Raw genomic sequence first — 17,776 nt, forward strand, 5'->3', positions numbered from 1 at the left:
TAACTGGTCTCTCGTCGGATTTAAGTCTAAACTGATTGTAAACTAAACATGCAAGACGAGTAGGACAGCTGGCCGGCGTCGTTAAAATTCTTTTGCACCGCAAACTCAGTTCCGCTCGAGGCATCTAACAACAGTAACAGTAGGCTACTGATGTGAACTAATTAGCTAACGCTTACTGGGGATTTACGCGAAAATGGTTTCACGTTAGCTTGTCAAAAACATCAAAACGGACTTTTCCAAACGGGAGCTAGCTGTGAGCGCAGCGGAGGTGACATCACGCGTCCCCGTGCTGACAAGCAGGCAGCGACTGTTTCCCCTCAATGTGCAGCAATGACAGCGAGAGCTCCGCAGCCATTAGCCAAACAGCGGAGCAGGGCAGTGTATTACACAGAGGATGATGCTGCGTAATTAGCTCCAAACCAGCTGTGGTTTACAGCTGTCTCCGGCAACTCGCCTCCTACACGCTGATCCTATAAACAGGGAACCTGCGCGTTTATTCTGCAAATTCATGATGGTGTCGATGGTCAACTACAAAGAAAAATACCCCTTAACTTCCACTGTACACTTACAGTAAGTGCTGGTGTCAATAGATGAAATCGCTAAAACCTGCTTGTCATGTGAGGTAAAGAAGCAGCACAACAATTGCATTATTTTTGACGTGACGGTGTTATGTGTCGCAGCAACGTGCTTATGTCTTCTTAGAGCGTCGCTACATGATGTCTTCTTTATTTACCAGTCACATGCAATAGGCTGCAAGGAACAGGCTCCCCAGAGCGGCGAATATGGGATGCATCAGGACTTGTCTGCAGAAAATAAGACGCAGGGTGAAGCTGGAGCGGTTCAGAGAGCTCGGCCGACAGTATCCTGTCTTCTGCTTTCTCATGCTGGTCCTCCTGCTGTCTACTGTGCTTTTAAACAGGTAACTAGGCCCCGACCACAGTCTACATCACATCACTGTTACATATGTAACATCCATGTCATCTATCCTCCATGGCATCTATATTCCCTTTATATTCTAAAATGGTTTACGCAGTTAACATGTGCTTCTTCTGTTTTGACAGGTACATTCATATTATGATGGTGTTTTGGTCCTTCCTGGCTGGAGTCTTCACTTTCTACTGCTCTTTGGGGCCTGAATCTCTGCTGCCCAACGTCTTGGTCTCCATCAAACCAAAAACCAAGGTACCTCAGAAAGCAACACAAGTTGCTAAATAGTGTTGTCTGTTCCTTGATCATAACACATTGACAATGTCTTTGTTGTGTCTTATGATGCTTTTTTTTGCAATACATCTAGGATTTATAGTGATTTCTAAAGAAAGTTTGGATATCCAAATTGATATTTAATTGGATACAAAATTCCCAGTGAATTAACAGTTCTGCAGCTGCAGTGAATGATGGGTAGGATCCTTGTAAATGCTAAACAGTATGCTAACCTTCTCTTGCAGTCATACCAACAGGAGCTGTTTCCACAGGGCCACAGCTGTGCTGTTTGTGGAAAAATCAAATGCAAAAGGCACAGGTGAGCCACCTGGTTATTCTGTGGTGCAGTGGTAGTTGAGGTAGTGGCTGTAATGTGTTGTATCATGACCTTATCATTTGTGTCTACAGCGGTTATTCTGATTAAGTAAACTCTCAAAGCCGACAGACGAAAGAGGTCACTCCATGTGACTTTGTACATTACCATGTGACTTTCATTCGTGATTTACTTGTAAAAGACAGGGTAAGAATCAAACTAATGAATCCATTTGGAAGCAAGAAGTAAGCTAAATTGGAGAAACGAGTGATCTGGATTAATTGAAGATAGATTCCTTATATCATTCTACCTTAATCTTATAGTATTGGGCCAACATGCATTCAATGGGCTAATAATACAATGTTGTTTATTATCAAGTAATAGAAGGTATTACACTGCCCTCTAGTGGCCATAAAGGATTCTTAAAATTTCACTCTTTATAATGCTTACATTTTATTTATTTTTTTCAATTTACTGATAGACCGACTTTATTACTGGAAAACTATCAACCATGGCTTGACCTGAACATTCCCTCTAAGGTGGATGCTTCTCTTTCAGAGGTAATACACGCATTGATTTAATTTAATTTAATTTTAGTTGAAGTTGTTATTAATTAAATAGACCAAATTATCTTATAGCCCAGTTTTGTGTTTTTTTGGTCAAGATTCTGGAGCTGGTTCTAGAAAACTTTGTGTATCCTTGGTATAGGTAAGCCATTTCTCTGTGTTTTTTTGCATGTCATAATACAAAGGGAGGTGGTCTTTATTGTGTTATAAACATAGTGACACTGACTGTGCTGTGTTTCATTTCAGAGACATCACGGACGATGAGGCGTTTGTTGACGATCTCAGAGTGACTTTGCGCTTCCTTGCAGCTGTGTTGGTCCGACGGACCCTGAAGGTGACAAACTAGACACAGTATGAAGTTCAAATCTTGGGATGCCGATTGACTGACCATTCTTTTGTTTTTAATATGTTTTTTTGCCTCTCAGGTGGATGTGGCATCCCTCATCACACAAAAGCTTCTTAAAGTTGCCATGAAGCACATTGAAATAATAAGCAAAGCAAGACAGAAAGGTATTGCCGACATGCATCACCCACAGAGTCGTTTCTTTGTGTTTACCATGAGAAAAGCAAACAACAACCATCTCTACTCTCCCGCTCTCCTCTGTAGTAAAGAACGCAGAGTTTCTTCAACAAGCTGCCCTGGAGGAATATGGTCCTGACCTCCATGTAGCCCTTCGCAGTCGCAGAGATGAGCTCCTCTACCTCAGGAAGTTGACTGAGATGCTCTTTCCTTACATCCTGCCACCCAAGGCGACAGACTGCAGGTAACGCAGTGCTCTCACAATAAAGGCAGTGCCTCCATATATTTGGAAAAGTGGGGCACAAAACATCACAGCATCAGTGCATTTTTCCCCAAGAAGAAAGTCCCATAGCTTTGACACTATACAAAAGTATATAAGGATCATTCTTTACTCTCTTGTTTTCTTATTTCCTGCTGCCTTATCTCTTCGCTCCTCTCAGATCTCTTACTCTCCTGATAAGAGAAGTATTGGCTGGTTCTGTCTTCCTTCCTTCAATGGACTACTTGGCTGATCCTGTGAGTGTAGACACATGAAGGGCTGCTTTTCTGAATCCAAAATGGTTGTCACTTGAAGCCATATTTAGACTAGTTTGTCAGTCTAAATACTAATTTGTACTCATGTTCAAATCAGTATTTAATGGTTATGTACCATTATGTTATGGTACATAACATAATAAATGTTATGTACCATGAGCATGCAAATAAAAGACAAATATGTGTCTCTTTCAGATCATCTAAAGTACTTATAGTGTCCTATGGGAGCTATATGAATTTACTGACTACTGTTTGTTTTTTCAGGACACAGTGAATCATTTACTTTTGATATTTATAGACAACTCCCCTGTAAGTATATGTTGAAACGTGAACAGGTAGTGTCATTTCCAATCCGCATATTTAAACATTATTATATTGCTGCAGAGAGTGTGTAATGTAAAGTATGGGTGAATAACGTAAACCTGTTTTTCCCTCCAGCCTGAAGAACCCATGGAGCCCACTTCAACGTTGGTTCCTTTTCTACAAAAGTACTCAGACGTTCGCAACAAAAAGCTCTCTGTAAGTGTTTCCTCTGATTCAGTAGAATATAATACTATGATAGTGATAGTGACTCCTAAATTTTTTAAACTGCAGCCAACCTCTGAACAAATCAAAACACATACCACCTCCCCAGATACTGTATTTAATCATATCTAGTTGGAAGCTGCCTTTGTTTATTGGGATTTATGTTCTCTCTTTTTTACCATTGTTCTCGTTCATCAGGTGCTGAAACTGGAGTTGAGGGAAATCAGAGAACAGCAAGACCTTCTCTTCCGTTTCATGAACTTCCTGAAGCAAGAAGGGGCCGTTCACGTGCTGCAGTTCTGCCTTGCAGTCGGTAAGTGTGTCCCGAACCTTTCGGATGGTTTCAACCTTATTCTAGCCCTTCTCTCACACCTCACCACTCACAGTCAATCTGAAAGCATTGGCAGACCTCATTAAAAACTGTCCATAATCTTGACTCTCATGGAGACCGCAGTGATGCAGTCCTAAAGGTCCTTACGCAGTGAGACTGAGCTGTCCGACTCTTCTAACTTTGCAGAGGAATTCAATGACAAGATACTGTGCCCAGAGCTGTCTGACGCAGAAAAGATAATGCTTCATGAGGAGGTGAAGAAGATCTATGAGACATACTGTTTGGACGAGAGTGTCGACAAGATCCGCTTTGATCCTTTCATAGTGGAAGAAATACGCAACAGTATGTCAATCACTGAAATTACAATTTCTCAAAGAAGGGTAAATATTTACCTACTTGGACAAGTGTGTGTGCTATTAATGAATGTGTGTGTGTGTCTGTGTGTGTGCGTTTTGTTGAACTTCCCAGTTGCAGAGGGCCCGTATGCAGAGGTGGTGAAGCTGCAGACCATGAGGTGTTTGTTTGAAGCCTATGAGCACGTCCTGTCCCTCCTGGAGAATGTTTTCACCCCAATGTTCTGTCACAGTGATGAGGTTAGCGTCCACACCTCGAAATAAATCGCTCAACTCACTGTCACCCAGCTTGACAACACACTCCTGAGGCTTACTGAGTCCACCTTTTTCATATCTGTATTGCAGCTGTCTGTCATGCACAGATTTCTAATTACATTCTTTTCAAAATATGGTTGTTTAAGCATAGACTGAATTTTATTATCCTCTACCATTTGAATTTAGTTTGTGTCAAATTTAACAAAACTATATCTGCCAAATGCTGGAATAACAATTCATTTGAACCGACTGCCTTGCGCTACCCTCTTCCGATCTCTCAGCCACCAACCACTATCGGCCGTGTCATCAATACCAGACGCCCAACTAACCAATGAGCCGACACTGGCATTACGCCAAGCTGCCAAGCCGAATTTAACCCCTCAGAGGCTGTTTCATTGAATACCGCTGGGTGGACCAGTGCTCAGCCATTGTCCACAGCAGGCCACTGCCCTGGAGGACTAGTGTATCTGAAACATAATGATACTATTTGATATTTTGTTGCCACTCCTGTTCTTGCTCCAAAATTAACAATGCAGTCATGATAATTATAAAGGCAAAAAGAGGTCACTATATACAGTACATACTGCAGTTTTTTTCTTTAATGTTGCTTACATACTGTCCCGGAATTTGCACATGCTTTGTTTGAAATTTACATACCTTTATTTGCTCTTACCATGTCATTCTCCAGTACTTCCGCCAGCTTCTGAGAGGGGCAGAGTCCCCTGCCAGGAATTCCAGGATGAGCAGGTCGGTTTCACTTTACCATTTCTTTGTATATGTGTACAACAATTTAGGCTTGGCCATAATGTTTGCCAGTATATTGATTCATCAGTTAGTATTTGACAGAAGGTACAGGTGAGTTTTGATCATTTAGTTTAACTAGTGTTTTATGTGTTTAGGCAAAAAACTGAGGCAGTGTTTAAACTAGGCGATCAAAACTCACTATTCTGCATCCACATGCAACCCAAATTCCTTTAACTTGTCTAAAGTACACTGATAATGTATTAAACCTTTTTGCGTGTTCACAACTCTCTGTATCCCAGTAGCCACTGCAGTGTGAAAGCAGAATATAGTATGTGCCAGTTGCCTGAAATATAACATTTCCTATCACTTCAATTCACCAACTGTAAATCAAAAGTACAAAAAAATAGTTTTTTACTTTGCAGTATAATGAAACTTAAATAAGAATTGAGGTGCCCTGGGCCCAGGTGTCGACTGCCATGTTTCTATCACGGGGTGTGGTGGGTAAGTGGCCAAGGGGTCTTGCCACTAACTCCTTGTGCATATTGTTCCAGAAATAGCCTCAGTTTGGATGACATCCGGTGAGTATAAGGCATTAGTGTGCTGATCAGAACAGTTGCTGGCTGAGTAGTGCTGCTGCACGCAAGATACAAACGACACTTCATTGTTGCCTGACCTGTTTTCAGAGAAACATGCTGCATTTGTAACAAATGAACTGTGCTCTGGGCCTGCTGCAATCAGGGCTTCAGTTCAATGATCACTAGTAGATATTGCTAATCTAATTTCACCCATAAATATGTTTTATTTGGTGCCTGTGCTGTAAATGCAAATGAGAGAAGATTGAGAAAAGCGACCTTATTTAGCTTATAATATTAATCATAGCATGAGTTATCATTAATCATATGTTAATCAAGTTAATCAAGAGTGATGCTGCTGAACACATGCCATGTAAAAAAGGTTTATGCTTTAGGCTAATGATTTTTCTTCCTACATTTTCAATTTAAGGGTTTGCTTGCAAAATGAAAAAAAAACATCAGGGGTTACTTGATGTTAGTTGTTTTTGTTTTTTCAACTGGTTAAAAAATCAATCTTGTATTAAGGTAGTTTTGAAAGCAGCATGAATTATACCACTCAAAGGAGAAAGATGAGGTAGCAGCAAATGGCTCTCACTTGCAATCTATTTGTTGACGCTGACCAACTACAAGCCTCAACTCCCTCCATGTCTGCAATTTAGAAACCTCCCTTCCACTCTGCCCGTCTGTCCGCCTGTTACTCCATATATGTATTGCCGCCATCGTGCTGTGTCTGTGACTGTATGTCCCCTCTGATTCTGTGACCATCATACTGCCTGCCCTGGTTTGACCCACGGTCCTCTCCCTCCTCTTGCCCGTGTCGACGTGACCCTGTTCTGCTTATAGTTCCTGGGACTGGAGCCCCGAGTCCCCGTCCTCAATGTTCACCGCCTCTGGCAGCTCTTCACCTGCATCTTTTAACTCCCTCCATGCCCAGTCCACGTTCACAACCTTCTCATACGGCTCGCTATCCCACCGCCACTCATCACCCAAGTAAGTCAGGGTCCATCTTTGTGACACAGGAAGCTCAGTGTGATGTCATGCCGTCCACTATCCCCTACGTGACCCCAGTCCCGGCCGGATGCATGCATGGTGGAACCAATGCATGGGATTTTTAATTTGTCACGTGTCCTTCCTCTGACTTTGTTGTGTTGTTAAGGCTGAAGGTTTTTATTTTTTTATTTTTTGCAATGCAGTGACGTTTCAATGTTCAGTTTCTCATGTAATGGCTATGTAATGGATAATGGGTATATCACCATGCGCCACATGGTGATTTTGTATTTCACTTTATCTAACTGGCACTCAGACAGAGCGCCTGTAATGTCCTTTTTGACTGGTAACGGATCATTCAATATTTACGCGATCATTAAAAATTGTGATCCACTTCAAACTAGACATCTGTTCTTGAAATCACTGCTGTGTGCTGTGTTTGCTTTTTGGCCCCGCAGTACTTTAACAACAAACCAGGCATTTCACTGTGAGATGTCTGTGACATTTTGGCTTTGGGTCTGGCTACCTTAGCTTTTTCTCCCTATTGTACAGTCATGAAACCAATGTAGTACGTTGCTCCTTGCTTCCCCTCCTGTCCTCTGTGGTTCTGTCCCTGTCACTTCTCTCAAGCTGCATGCGCTTTGCTGAAGCCATGCACATTTCCATTATGCATTGTTTAAAAGCATCCCTGTTTGGCCTGCAGGAACACGTCAAAGAGGGGCGAGTCCTTTGGGATCAGCCGCATTGGCAGTAAGATCAAAGGAGTGTTCAAGAGCACAACCATGGAGGGAGCCATGCTGCCATCCCATGGGGTTGTGGAGGGAGAGGACGATATGGTGAGGCTGAAATATTCTAATTTTTAGATGATTTCAAGCGTTTGTTATAATGCTAATAGGACAAAACCTAGATTTAAACAAATCAAATTGTCCTGTGTGTGTTTCTCATTCTTCAGATTCAGATTTCTCAGATTCATGTAAACTTTAAAATAACACTTCAAAATAACTATAACAACATAAAAGGTCAAATTTAATCTAAAGCACTCCTCTACACCATTACTGTAGCAAATTTCCACTCGCTGATGTTGGTGAGTAAAGAAAGGAAAGCCACACTGTACACCTCGGATGTGTTTACTCCAGAGTTTCTTTCTGTTTCTGCCCGTTGAAAATGTGCCTGTTTGAAACGTGCCAAATGCTTGGCCTGTGGTACTGCTGCTTATAGAATTCTTCAAAACCAAATTGTACCCCAAAACAACTTATTGTGCAACTCTACTGTATAGTCTACAACTGATTTACAGTGTAGTCTATTTGGAGGAAGTTGTTGTACTTACATTCACCTGACAGAGAACCTTGTAGATTCAGAATGTAATCACAAAAAATCACAATGACAATGTGGAGAGAGAGAGAGTGAGAGAGAGAGAGAGACGTTGTTTTGTGTTTTATGATCATTAACGACACTTCAGCAAAGGTGTTCATTTCCATAAAGGTTTAGTGGATTGACGGTCTACGGTGAAGTATAGAATTTGATTATTTAACCCACAGTGAGTCTTATGAAAACGGCTGTGTCTGCCCGGTTCAGCTCTTAGATTTTCTCGCATTGCAAAGCGCTGTGAAGAAATAATTTCTTCTTTAATCAAGGCCACTTTGACCCTAACTACCTTATAGTTATGGATAAAGCTAAATAAGCATACACCAAACCACACTTGTTCTCCTATGGAAATCTTGTACATTCTCATTACATTTATCTGCAAATAGTGACAAATACATGAATAATATCTAGTTCTGCTGAAGTTGTCCAAGATTAAAATACATGTTTTATGGCTGCACAACCGTTTTCAGCAATACTTGTCTACAACGTGAGTTTGCTTGCTCAATTGACCGAAGTTTGACTGTGGTTATGAGACTTTTGTAAATTACTAAACATTGGCTTTGGTGGAGAGAAATGTAGCCAGTATGTTGTAATCACAGTTCTGACCTAATGACTTGTTTTCTTAATAGAAAGTGCCTAACTGATCATTTTGCAAATATTATGTATAGTTAAATCCACCATATGTACAGATATAATGAACTGTCTTCCATAGCTGGTGCAGTAAAAAAGGACCTGTTAACTGAATATCTGGACATTTTTTCTTTAAGTGTCCTTCCTGTGTTTAGTGTAAAGGGAAATGCTGTGTTTGCTCTTGGATTTCCCTTATTTGTGAATCTCAGCTGACCCTTTTTTTTTGTGTCATTTCCTTGATTGTAAATTTGATAGGTGTACACTGCATATTAAAGGAGTTATAGAGGTGACGGTGTAATTCAGTACATATTAAACAGAACTCAAAGAACAAAACAAATCCAAGCCCTCCCCCCTGTAGTGCTCTTAAGATTGTACACAGTGTTTTGCACCCTAATAGTAGCAGTTTTGACCTACAGTATTTCTTCTTACTCTCCTTGACCTTAACCTCTCTCACTTCCTTCTATTCAAGGTGGAGGAAGCCATGATGGTGCTGGAGGACGACTCCCCCATGGAGGCAGCGTCCACCCCCAGCACTCCCCGAAACCTCTCAGCCTGGAACATCACCATCCCATACATTGATTTTTATGACGACGATGTGAAGAGGGAAAGGATTCCTGTGTTCTGTATCGATGTAGAGCGCAATGACCGGAAGGCAGGTGAGACTTCTGTCTCACTTACTGTCCTCTTTGAGTGGTCATTCTGCTTTGCTGCATGACATTTGAGAAGGAGCTGTGGCACCATTTTCTGTAGGATACAGTTTTGCATTCAGAGTAAGAATTTGACCAATCATGTGTGATACTGTTCTTTTTCAAAGAAATGTTTAAAATGTTTATTTTTTATTTTTCTCTCTTCCCTTTCTCACCTAGCTGTGCTGTCCATTACAGGAGGAAAAACCCAAAAAGTTATCTTAAAAAAAACAAACAATAATAATAATACAAGTCATGTTTGGACAGGTACTAGCTGTGTCCAGTCTTCATGCTAAACTACACTAACCGGCTGCCAGCAAGAGCTTTATATTTTATGTACAGACATAAAGATAGAGTAGTATCAATCCTCTCAGCAAGAAAGAAAATTAAGCATGCTTTCCAAAATATCCAGACAGGCATGACAGACAGGCAAAAGCACCTTATTGCCAAAAACTGAGACCTCAAAGATTTCCCCTGTGTGACATTTTGGTGTGAAATGCAGTCACTCAAAATTTAAGAGTTAAATGTAAGTGACTGCTGCAGAAGCAGTCACTTACAGTTACCTCTCACTGCCTGTCTAGCGTGTTCATCTAACTGTATGTTTTCCATGTCTGCAGTGGGACATGAGTCTGAGAACTGGTCTGTGTACAGAAGATATCTGGAGTTCTATGTCTTTGAATCAAAGCTCACTGAGTTTCACGGTAAGGCTTCTGTTTGCATTAGAGGGCCTGTGCACTCTCCTTTTTTCATTTATTGTCATATGGAAAGAATCTACCAATATAATGGTCTCACAGATTCCAGTGGATTCACTGAATATTAGGAGGGAATTTAGTTTAACGGCCCTGTTGCATAATTTAGGGATTTGTTTTGGACTGAACTGTTATTTGTAAGTTTACTGTAAGTAAAAAGGAAGCATGTTCTTTTAATTCTTTTATATTTTTGCAGGCTCGTTTCCAGACGCGCAGTTGCCATCGAAGAGAATCATCGGTCCCAAGAATTATGAGTTCCTCACATCAAAGCGAGAGGAGTTCCAGGAGTACCTTCAGGTAGATCATTGGGTCTAGAAATGAGCCAGAACGTATTAACAAACCTCTGCTTATGTAATGTGCCCGCGCAGAGGCATGACGATTATTTAAACAAACAGCTCTGACTGCAATCTCTGTGCAATAAAAGTGGAATCATATAATTGTCGACAAATGCATGACTCACATTTGAACAGGTGCCCATTTCCAACTAAACACTGGTCAATCCAAGTGGGAAAAAAGGCTCACGTCTTCTGCATATATAATCAGAGTGGGATGGGCACAAACCAGTCCTTGATGTTCTCCAGAAAGTAGCACCCTACCCGTAGTATTTTGTTCAGAGTGACTTTTGCAGTGGACCTAACAGTGAAGGTTCAGTGTATTTTCACTTCTGTAATTTTTTCTTAATTACACTTTTTCTCAAGCCCAGATCACACACACACACACACACACACACACACACACACACACACACACACACACACACACACACACACACACACACACACACACACACACACACACACACACACATGCTCACACCCACAAACCCTCACAGTGCTCCAAGCAACTCTATCCACTCACAGCATCTGGCTGTAACAGGCTGCACTTGAGTGACCAGACATCTAGATTAAGTTGGAATAGTCTCAATTTTGTAGCATTTGTTCCAGGAACACCCAACGTCAAGATTCAAAAAGGTACTTTTCAAAAGTGATCATTATGAGATTGTAAAGAACAAAAGTTACTAAATGTCAAAACCGTGCACAGGTTACATCACTGTTCTAAATGAAGAAGGAACTATCTGTGTGTCTAGCTGTCATGAAGGCATCTGCAGTGTTTAAAAATCACAATTCAGATTCTTAGTTAGGATCAAGGCTTTCAAGGACCCTCTAACAAGATGGGAGACTTGATTGTCAAACAGACAAATAACCAAACTCACATCCTTTTCACAAGTGCAAATTGAATCTCTAAGCTTTATTTTTTAAAACTCATGGATTTTTCTGCAGTAGACTCACAAATCCCCGGTGTGTTGTAACTGGAGCGTCCTTGAGCACAATTCAACAAGCAAAGGTTTTTAAATGGTCCCTGCTTGGAGATGCATCACACAAGGTGATAACTGACAAAATAACAAGACAAAGAGTCTACACAGCTATCCCAGCAGCTCTGTTTAACGGGTAATGTGTTACCTTGTTTATCATCTTAGCATGCTAATTAGCACAAAGTACAGCTGATGCTGATGGGAATGGCATTCGTTTTGCAGCAATTTAGTCACCGTAGTAACTGAAGTATTGGACAAATTAAAATGTTTCCAATTGGTAGCCCTAGACGAAAAGAAAGCATATTGCCAAAGTGATTACAATTCATCCCGAGGGGGTATATCTTTACAAAACTGAATGGCAATCCATCCAGTAGTTTTGAGACTATCAGACTGACGTTGCCATCCCGAGAGCCATGCCACTAGCATGGCTGAAAAGCAGTCAAATAATTCACTGTAATAGATTACTTATGTCAGAATTAGTCCCAATGTGTTGATTTTACAGCATGCTGAAATCAATCAACATTAAAGGCTATTTTAAGGGCTGGAAATTACTTAAAAATATACATATTTTCGGGACCCTGGTTAGCTCACCTGGTGGAGCGTGTGCCCCATGTAAAGGGGGGGCTCAGTCCTTCATGCAGTGGCTGTGGGTTCAATTCTAACCTGGATTAAGCCCTTTGCTGTATGTCATTCCCCCTCTCTTTCCCCCTCTTTCCTCCCCTTTCCTGTCTTAAGCTGTCCTAAAAATAACCAAAAACATAATCTTTAAAATAATAATATTCTGTGGAAAATGGTCTGCAATAATAAAAATTCTGTAAGGCTATAAAACATACAAAACCATACGCATTTATGGTCGTTGAAAAACTACAGTCTGTGTACTGACAAAATGAATGCGAAAACATTGTGAAAACATTGTGGTTGAATGTTTCTACACAGCAACCCAAGTAATATTCTGTGCTTGTTTTTACTCAGCGTATCTTCTAATGTCTAATATATTTGAAAGACACAGCCGTGACTCAAGGTCCTCTGTTGTACCACCATACAAGAGCACAGCTTACAGCAGAGTATATTTACATGGGCTTTCTTTGCAGAAACTTCTGCAGCACCCAGAGCTGAGTAACAGTCAGCTCCTCGCCGACTTCCTGTCCCCGTACAGTATGGAGTCTCAGTTCCTGGACAAGATGTTACCTGACGTGAACCTGGGTACGGTATGACTGAGACAAAGAGCAGTGAGATGGATTATGTTTGAACAGCAGAACATGTCAAACACGCTGTGAAAATGTGAAAACAGCCTGACCTTGGGTTGCAGTGAAACAATATATGTGTTTTAGACAGAGGCAGAATGTGACAGAACCATACATCACTGAGATTACCTATTTATGTTTAACAGGGAAAATCATTAAGTCAGTTCCCAGCAAACTGATAAAAGAGGTAAGAAATGCATTCCTTGTGTGTTTTTGTGTGAGAGTGTGTGTGTGTGATTCTCTCTATGTCGCCTTTCTACAATACAAATGTTTCGATATCACAGCAATTGATTAACAGTCTATTTCTTAGATCCTTCACAGGCCATACAAGATTATAGTGTCATCGTAATTTACACAGATTGTGTCCTGTGGTTTCTGTGTCAGAAAGGGCAGCATCTGGAGCCATTCATCCAGTCCTTTTTCAACTCCTGTGAATCTCCCAAACCCAAACCCAGCCGCCCTGAGCTCACTATCTTGAGCCCCACCTCGGAAAATGATAAAAAGGTTGGGTGTTCAAATCTTACAATTTTCAAGAGCTCATGTTCTCTCTCTCTTTCTGAAAGCCAAGGAATTTAGTTTATTACTTGTTAATACCAAAATTATCGCTTTAGAACAAAGTGCCACTGCCTCAAAATGCAGGGATGAATGCAGTTAAAATGAAAAAATACTTTTCTTGCCAAACTTTAATTTTAAAAGTAGAAAATGCATATTTCTTAATATTTTATTTATATATTTGCAGAGTTCTGTGAGTCACTCAGATTACAAAATGGTTATTGAAACAGAAGAAAAGAATAGTGGTCTTCTGGTTTTAAATAGGTGTCAATCTGATGTAAATCCCTCTGTCCTATAGCTCTTCAACGACCTCTTCAAAAACAACGCCAACCGATCAGAGATGACTGAGAAGAGACACAATCAGAATTACTTCATGGAAATGATCACGGTTGAAGGGCTGTATGACTACTTAATGTTTCTGGGTAAGGGAGTTCTCCTGGAGTTTGTTTATTGCTATATTGTTATAGGTTCATACCAACTTATTGGGTTTATCACATTCATTTTGACCATTTATCGGTCATTAAAGGTTTGTATCCCTCCTGTCCACATCTGGAAGTGTCCTTGGGCCAGACACCAAACATTTGAAAAATTACAAGAAACCCATGTGGATACTGAGTGTTATTTTTATTTTTTTTTTTTATTTTTTTTTTACCAAGAATACATATACGCTTGCATCTAGCGATTACCAAAATCTTCAAAAAGCATTTCTACATGAAACATCACATAGCTGATAGACACTAGTCTGGCTATCACCAGACCAAGCCAAGCTCAATAGATTTGAAATTGAGCAGGTGGAGTCTGCTCTGGATTTTGACCAACAGGCATAGTTCAAATGACTGTGTACCAATCCGACCAACGATCCGGGTGATGTAGAAGCAACAGTGGCGTGAACAGGTTGCTGCGTTTGGCTGCGCTTCGGTGGCTGTCGCCATGTTGTGTATGTAAACAAGAAGCTGCTTGGTCGCTTCTCTATTGTCATGTTGTTAAATCCGCCAATAGCGCGCCAGGTAGATAAGCCAGTTTGTGATTGGTTCTCACAAAACTGTGAACTGAAGCAGAAAAATGAAACGTGCAGATTTCCAGACCGAGCTGCAGGGTGAAATCAAATCGCCGGCAGAGTAGGCGGAGTTTACTTGTAAAATTGTAATTTATTTGTTTGAAAGGTTACTATTGTGATTAGGAAAAGAAATGCAGTTAGTGTATTTGAATACAATCCAGAGCCGGTAAATCTAGTAATGGTAATAACTTCATTTATACAGCCCACTTAAAAAAAAAACAAAGCCACAAAGTACTTTACAGTTAGCAAGGAAAAAAAATTAAATGAATCAAAGGCATTGCTGCAGAACTGTACTAGAAGTAGGGAGTTGATCTTCCCTCATAAATTACCACCATGACAAGTACAACCCCGGACCCCTGACATAAGGTAAAGCCCATTACTCACTCACTCCCACACACACACTCTCTCTCTTTCTTCCCCTCTCGCTCTTCTTTTTTTTTTTTCTTCACAATTGTAAGGCAGAGTTGTCTTCCACATCCCGGACTGGCTGCACCACCTGCTGATGGGTGGGAGGATCCTGTTAAAGAACACACTTGAAGCCTACACAGATTACTACCTTCAGTGCAAGCTGAACCAGGTGGTCCAGGAGCACCGGCTAGTCTCAATCATCACCCTGCTTAGAGGCAAGTTTTGAGAAAAAAGAGAATGAGTGTATTTCCCAGAATGTCGAACTATTCCTTAAAACATGCTAATTTAATGAGGTGGAATGAAGTAATATGTAATCTTTGCCCTCGCAGACACAGTTTTCTGTGAGAGCAGTGTGCCTAGATCGGCCCAAGATAAGCAGAGGAGGGCGAAAAAGACATTTGATCAGATGAGGACCTACATTCCAGGTATTCATTCACTTCTTAGTTTCTTAGGTAGTAATTTGTAGAGCAATTTACTGCCCACATTTACACTTACAAGACAAATTCATACACTACTCATCTTTAGACTTTCTAGGGAAATGCATCGGAGAAGAGGCCAAGTATGAAGGAGTACGCCTCCTCTTTGATGGACTGCAACAGCCAGTTCTTAACAAACAGGTACATAAGGACGCACACACAAACACAAACACACACACACAAATACAGTGGTGGAAAAAACTGAAAACTATCAAAACAGTTCTGTCAATCAACTAAGCGTTTAATCTGCTAATTGTTTCAGCTGGACTTGTAGGCCGTTATATTCTTGGGTGGTTTCATTTATAACAATAAATAATAACTATATTTATAACTACTTTATAATTGCTACACTTTAATTAAACATGACATCTATTTTGTGGGCAAAACTCTTAATTTGTAACATAACTGAGTAACTAATGCTGTCAGATTAATGTAATTGTGTAAAAAGTACATTTCTCTCTGAAATGTAGTGGAGTAGAAGTAGAAAGTGCCATGAAAAAAAAGACTCAAGTAAAGTATAAGTACCAGTACTTACAGTAGTCACATTCCACCACTGTGCACACGCACGCACACACGCACACATAGACAGCATTTTACAAGCATGTTTTTTCTTATCTGCTGGTAAGGATGTTGAATATAAAGATCATTGGCATTAATGCTTTTCATCCTCTACCTGCTTTTGGCCTTCAGCTGACATATGTGCTGTTGGACATCGCCATTCAAGAACTTTTCCCTGAGCTGAACAAGGTATACAGATAATATCCTAGGCTTCTGAGGAATATAGAGTCTGAACATTCACCCATACATCCATTATTTATACCGGCTTATAGTTTGCAAGGTTGCCAGGGAAATCTGAATATATTTGGACCAAAAATGTATTTATTAATCTGTATCATATTTGTAAATGTCATTATTACATGTGCTTTTAATTATCAAATGAAACCTGTGACTGTATGATAATGTCTGACAAATGACAGATCACTAGAAGTAGATGTAGAGATACTATATCATGAGAGGAAGTTAAATATTTACATCATTATTTTCTTTTAGCTTTATGATTACTAATAAGTATGCCAAAGTCCTTTTATCTCAATTAACGTGATTGGAACTTACTGCAATAGTCACTTCTATTATACGCTTTAAAGTGTCCCTGTAATTACCTCATACAATGTTGTATGTCCTAATATCTCAATTCAACATTTAAGTGTTTTGGAAGTGGAAAATCCCCTGTTGTTGTTATCCAGACAGTGCTATTTGTTTCAGGTGTTTCCCTATAAATCAGAAGACAAGCAAGCAATGAAGAATTAACAAGTTTACATTACAGGCAACCAAAAAGTTTGTGGTTCCATGGACTGAAATCGTATCTTCTTCTATATTTGATTTTCTCAATGTAAATGTCAGACAATTGTCATACATTGCAGTTTTTCTGAGGGTTCTCATTCAGGTAGTTCAATGTATTGTTTGGGCTGTTAATTGTTTTTGACAGGATACATATTTTTATTATAAGATATATTATGAATTGAACTTATACAATAACATTCGTCATATCTGATATGTATTTTAGGATATCTTGTGTCATTGTGTGATAAATAGCACCAAAATATTTTGTGTTCATATCTATGTATGTTTGACAACAGAGAATGTCTATTTTAGTGCTTACGTTGTGTTTGTGTTTCCTCAGCAGGTGCAGAAGGACACCGCTGTGATGGCTCCATGGATGTAAAATGAACTCTGCAATTCACATGAGCTCACATGCTTTCTAGGCATTACAACAAGCCGAAACACAGGCAGAGATTTGTTTGTTCGGTTACCAAAAACATGTTGATCACATGTTCAGTATCTGACCTGGATGCACGGTACAGCAGGAAGAGGAAACCCAAGGGTTCTCCAAAATAAATTATATAAATAAATGATCTAACAGTTGTCTTTGTGTAATTAGTCTGAACTATATCAACAGCAGTGTAAAAGTGTGCTGTTTGACAGCTGCAGTTGATCGCAGTAAAACTTTAAACAAATCACATTAACATGTTTATTAATGTTTTAATTAACTTAATTTTAATTACAGCCAAATGTTCCTTCAAACTGCTTTTTTTGTTTTGATTGTTACTGTTTTCAAAATCATTTCAAAAAATCAATAGTATTTATTATTTTAAGCCTCCAATGGCTATTTGGTTGTTTAACTTTTGTGTGATGGGGGGGTGCTGAGATTTGCCAGAATGTCAATCAAACTGCTTTGTTGATTTAGAGCAATCAGTTTTTATCAGTATTTTAAAATTGGTAGCCACAACGTACCCTTTTAACAGCAGTTTAATGTGTAGCTACACATTATTAGCTATTTTTCATTTCAGACAGAAACACAACAGATTCTTTTTTTTTTCAGAAAGTAATTTAACTTCA

At 39.9% G+C, this 17,776-nt stretch overlaps 1 protein-coding gene across 7 annotated transcripts; it reads left to right on the plus strand.

Annotated features, from left to right (window-relative positions):
- The first annotated feature begins 283 nt into the window (after positions 1-283).
- Positions 284-17,395, plus strand: LOC117936337 (sorting nexin-14-like). 7 transcript variants are annotated; one of them, XM_034859235.1, is made up of 31 exons: positions 284-622; positions 737-919; positions 1,062-1,182; positions 1,446-1,519; positions 1,995-2,073; positions 2,178-2,221; positions 2,326-2,413; positions 2,505-2,589; positions 2,687-2,843; positions 3,040-3,115; positions 3,398-3,403; positions 3,572-3,652; positions 3,857-3,971; positions 4,176-4,331; positions 4,458-4,582; positions 5,286-5,344; positions 5,893-5,919; positions 6,757-6,903; positions 7,604-7,736; positions 9,365-9,551; positions 10,199-10,282; positions 10,527-10,627; positions 12,734-12,845; positions 13,033-13,073; positions 13,271-13,390; positions 13,737-13,860; positions 14,954-15,118; positions 15,233-15,328; positions 15,429-15,520; positions 16,070-16,126; positions 17,061-17,395. In XM_034859235.1, the coding sequence occupies exons 2-31, from the start codon at positions 783-785 to the stop codon at positions 17,100-17,102; spliced, it is 2,931 nt and encodes a 976-aa protein (XP_034715126.1). In that variant the 5' UTR covers positions 284-622; positions 737-782; the 3' UTR covers positions 17,103-17,395. The 7 variants fall into 7 exon arrangements, with proteins under 7 accessions (XP_034715126.1, XP_034715121.1, XP_034715123.1 ...); XM_034859230.1 differs by having other exon boundaries at positions 285-622; positions 3,398-3,442; XM_034859232.1 differs by having other exon boundaries at positions 285-570; positions 3,398-3,442.
- Positions 17,396-17,776: the final 381 nt, after the last annotated feature.

This window comes from Etheostoma cragini, chromosome 20 (assembly GCF_013103735.1).
Source record: "Etheostoma cragini isolate CJK2018 chromosome 20, CSU_Ecrag_1.0, whole genome shotgun sequence".
NCBI lineage: Eukaryota > Metazoa > Chordata > Actinopteri > Perciformes > Percidae > Etheostoma > Etheostoma cragini.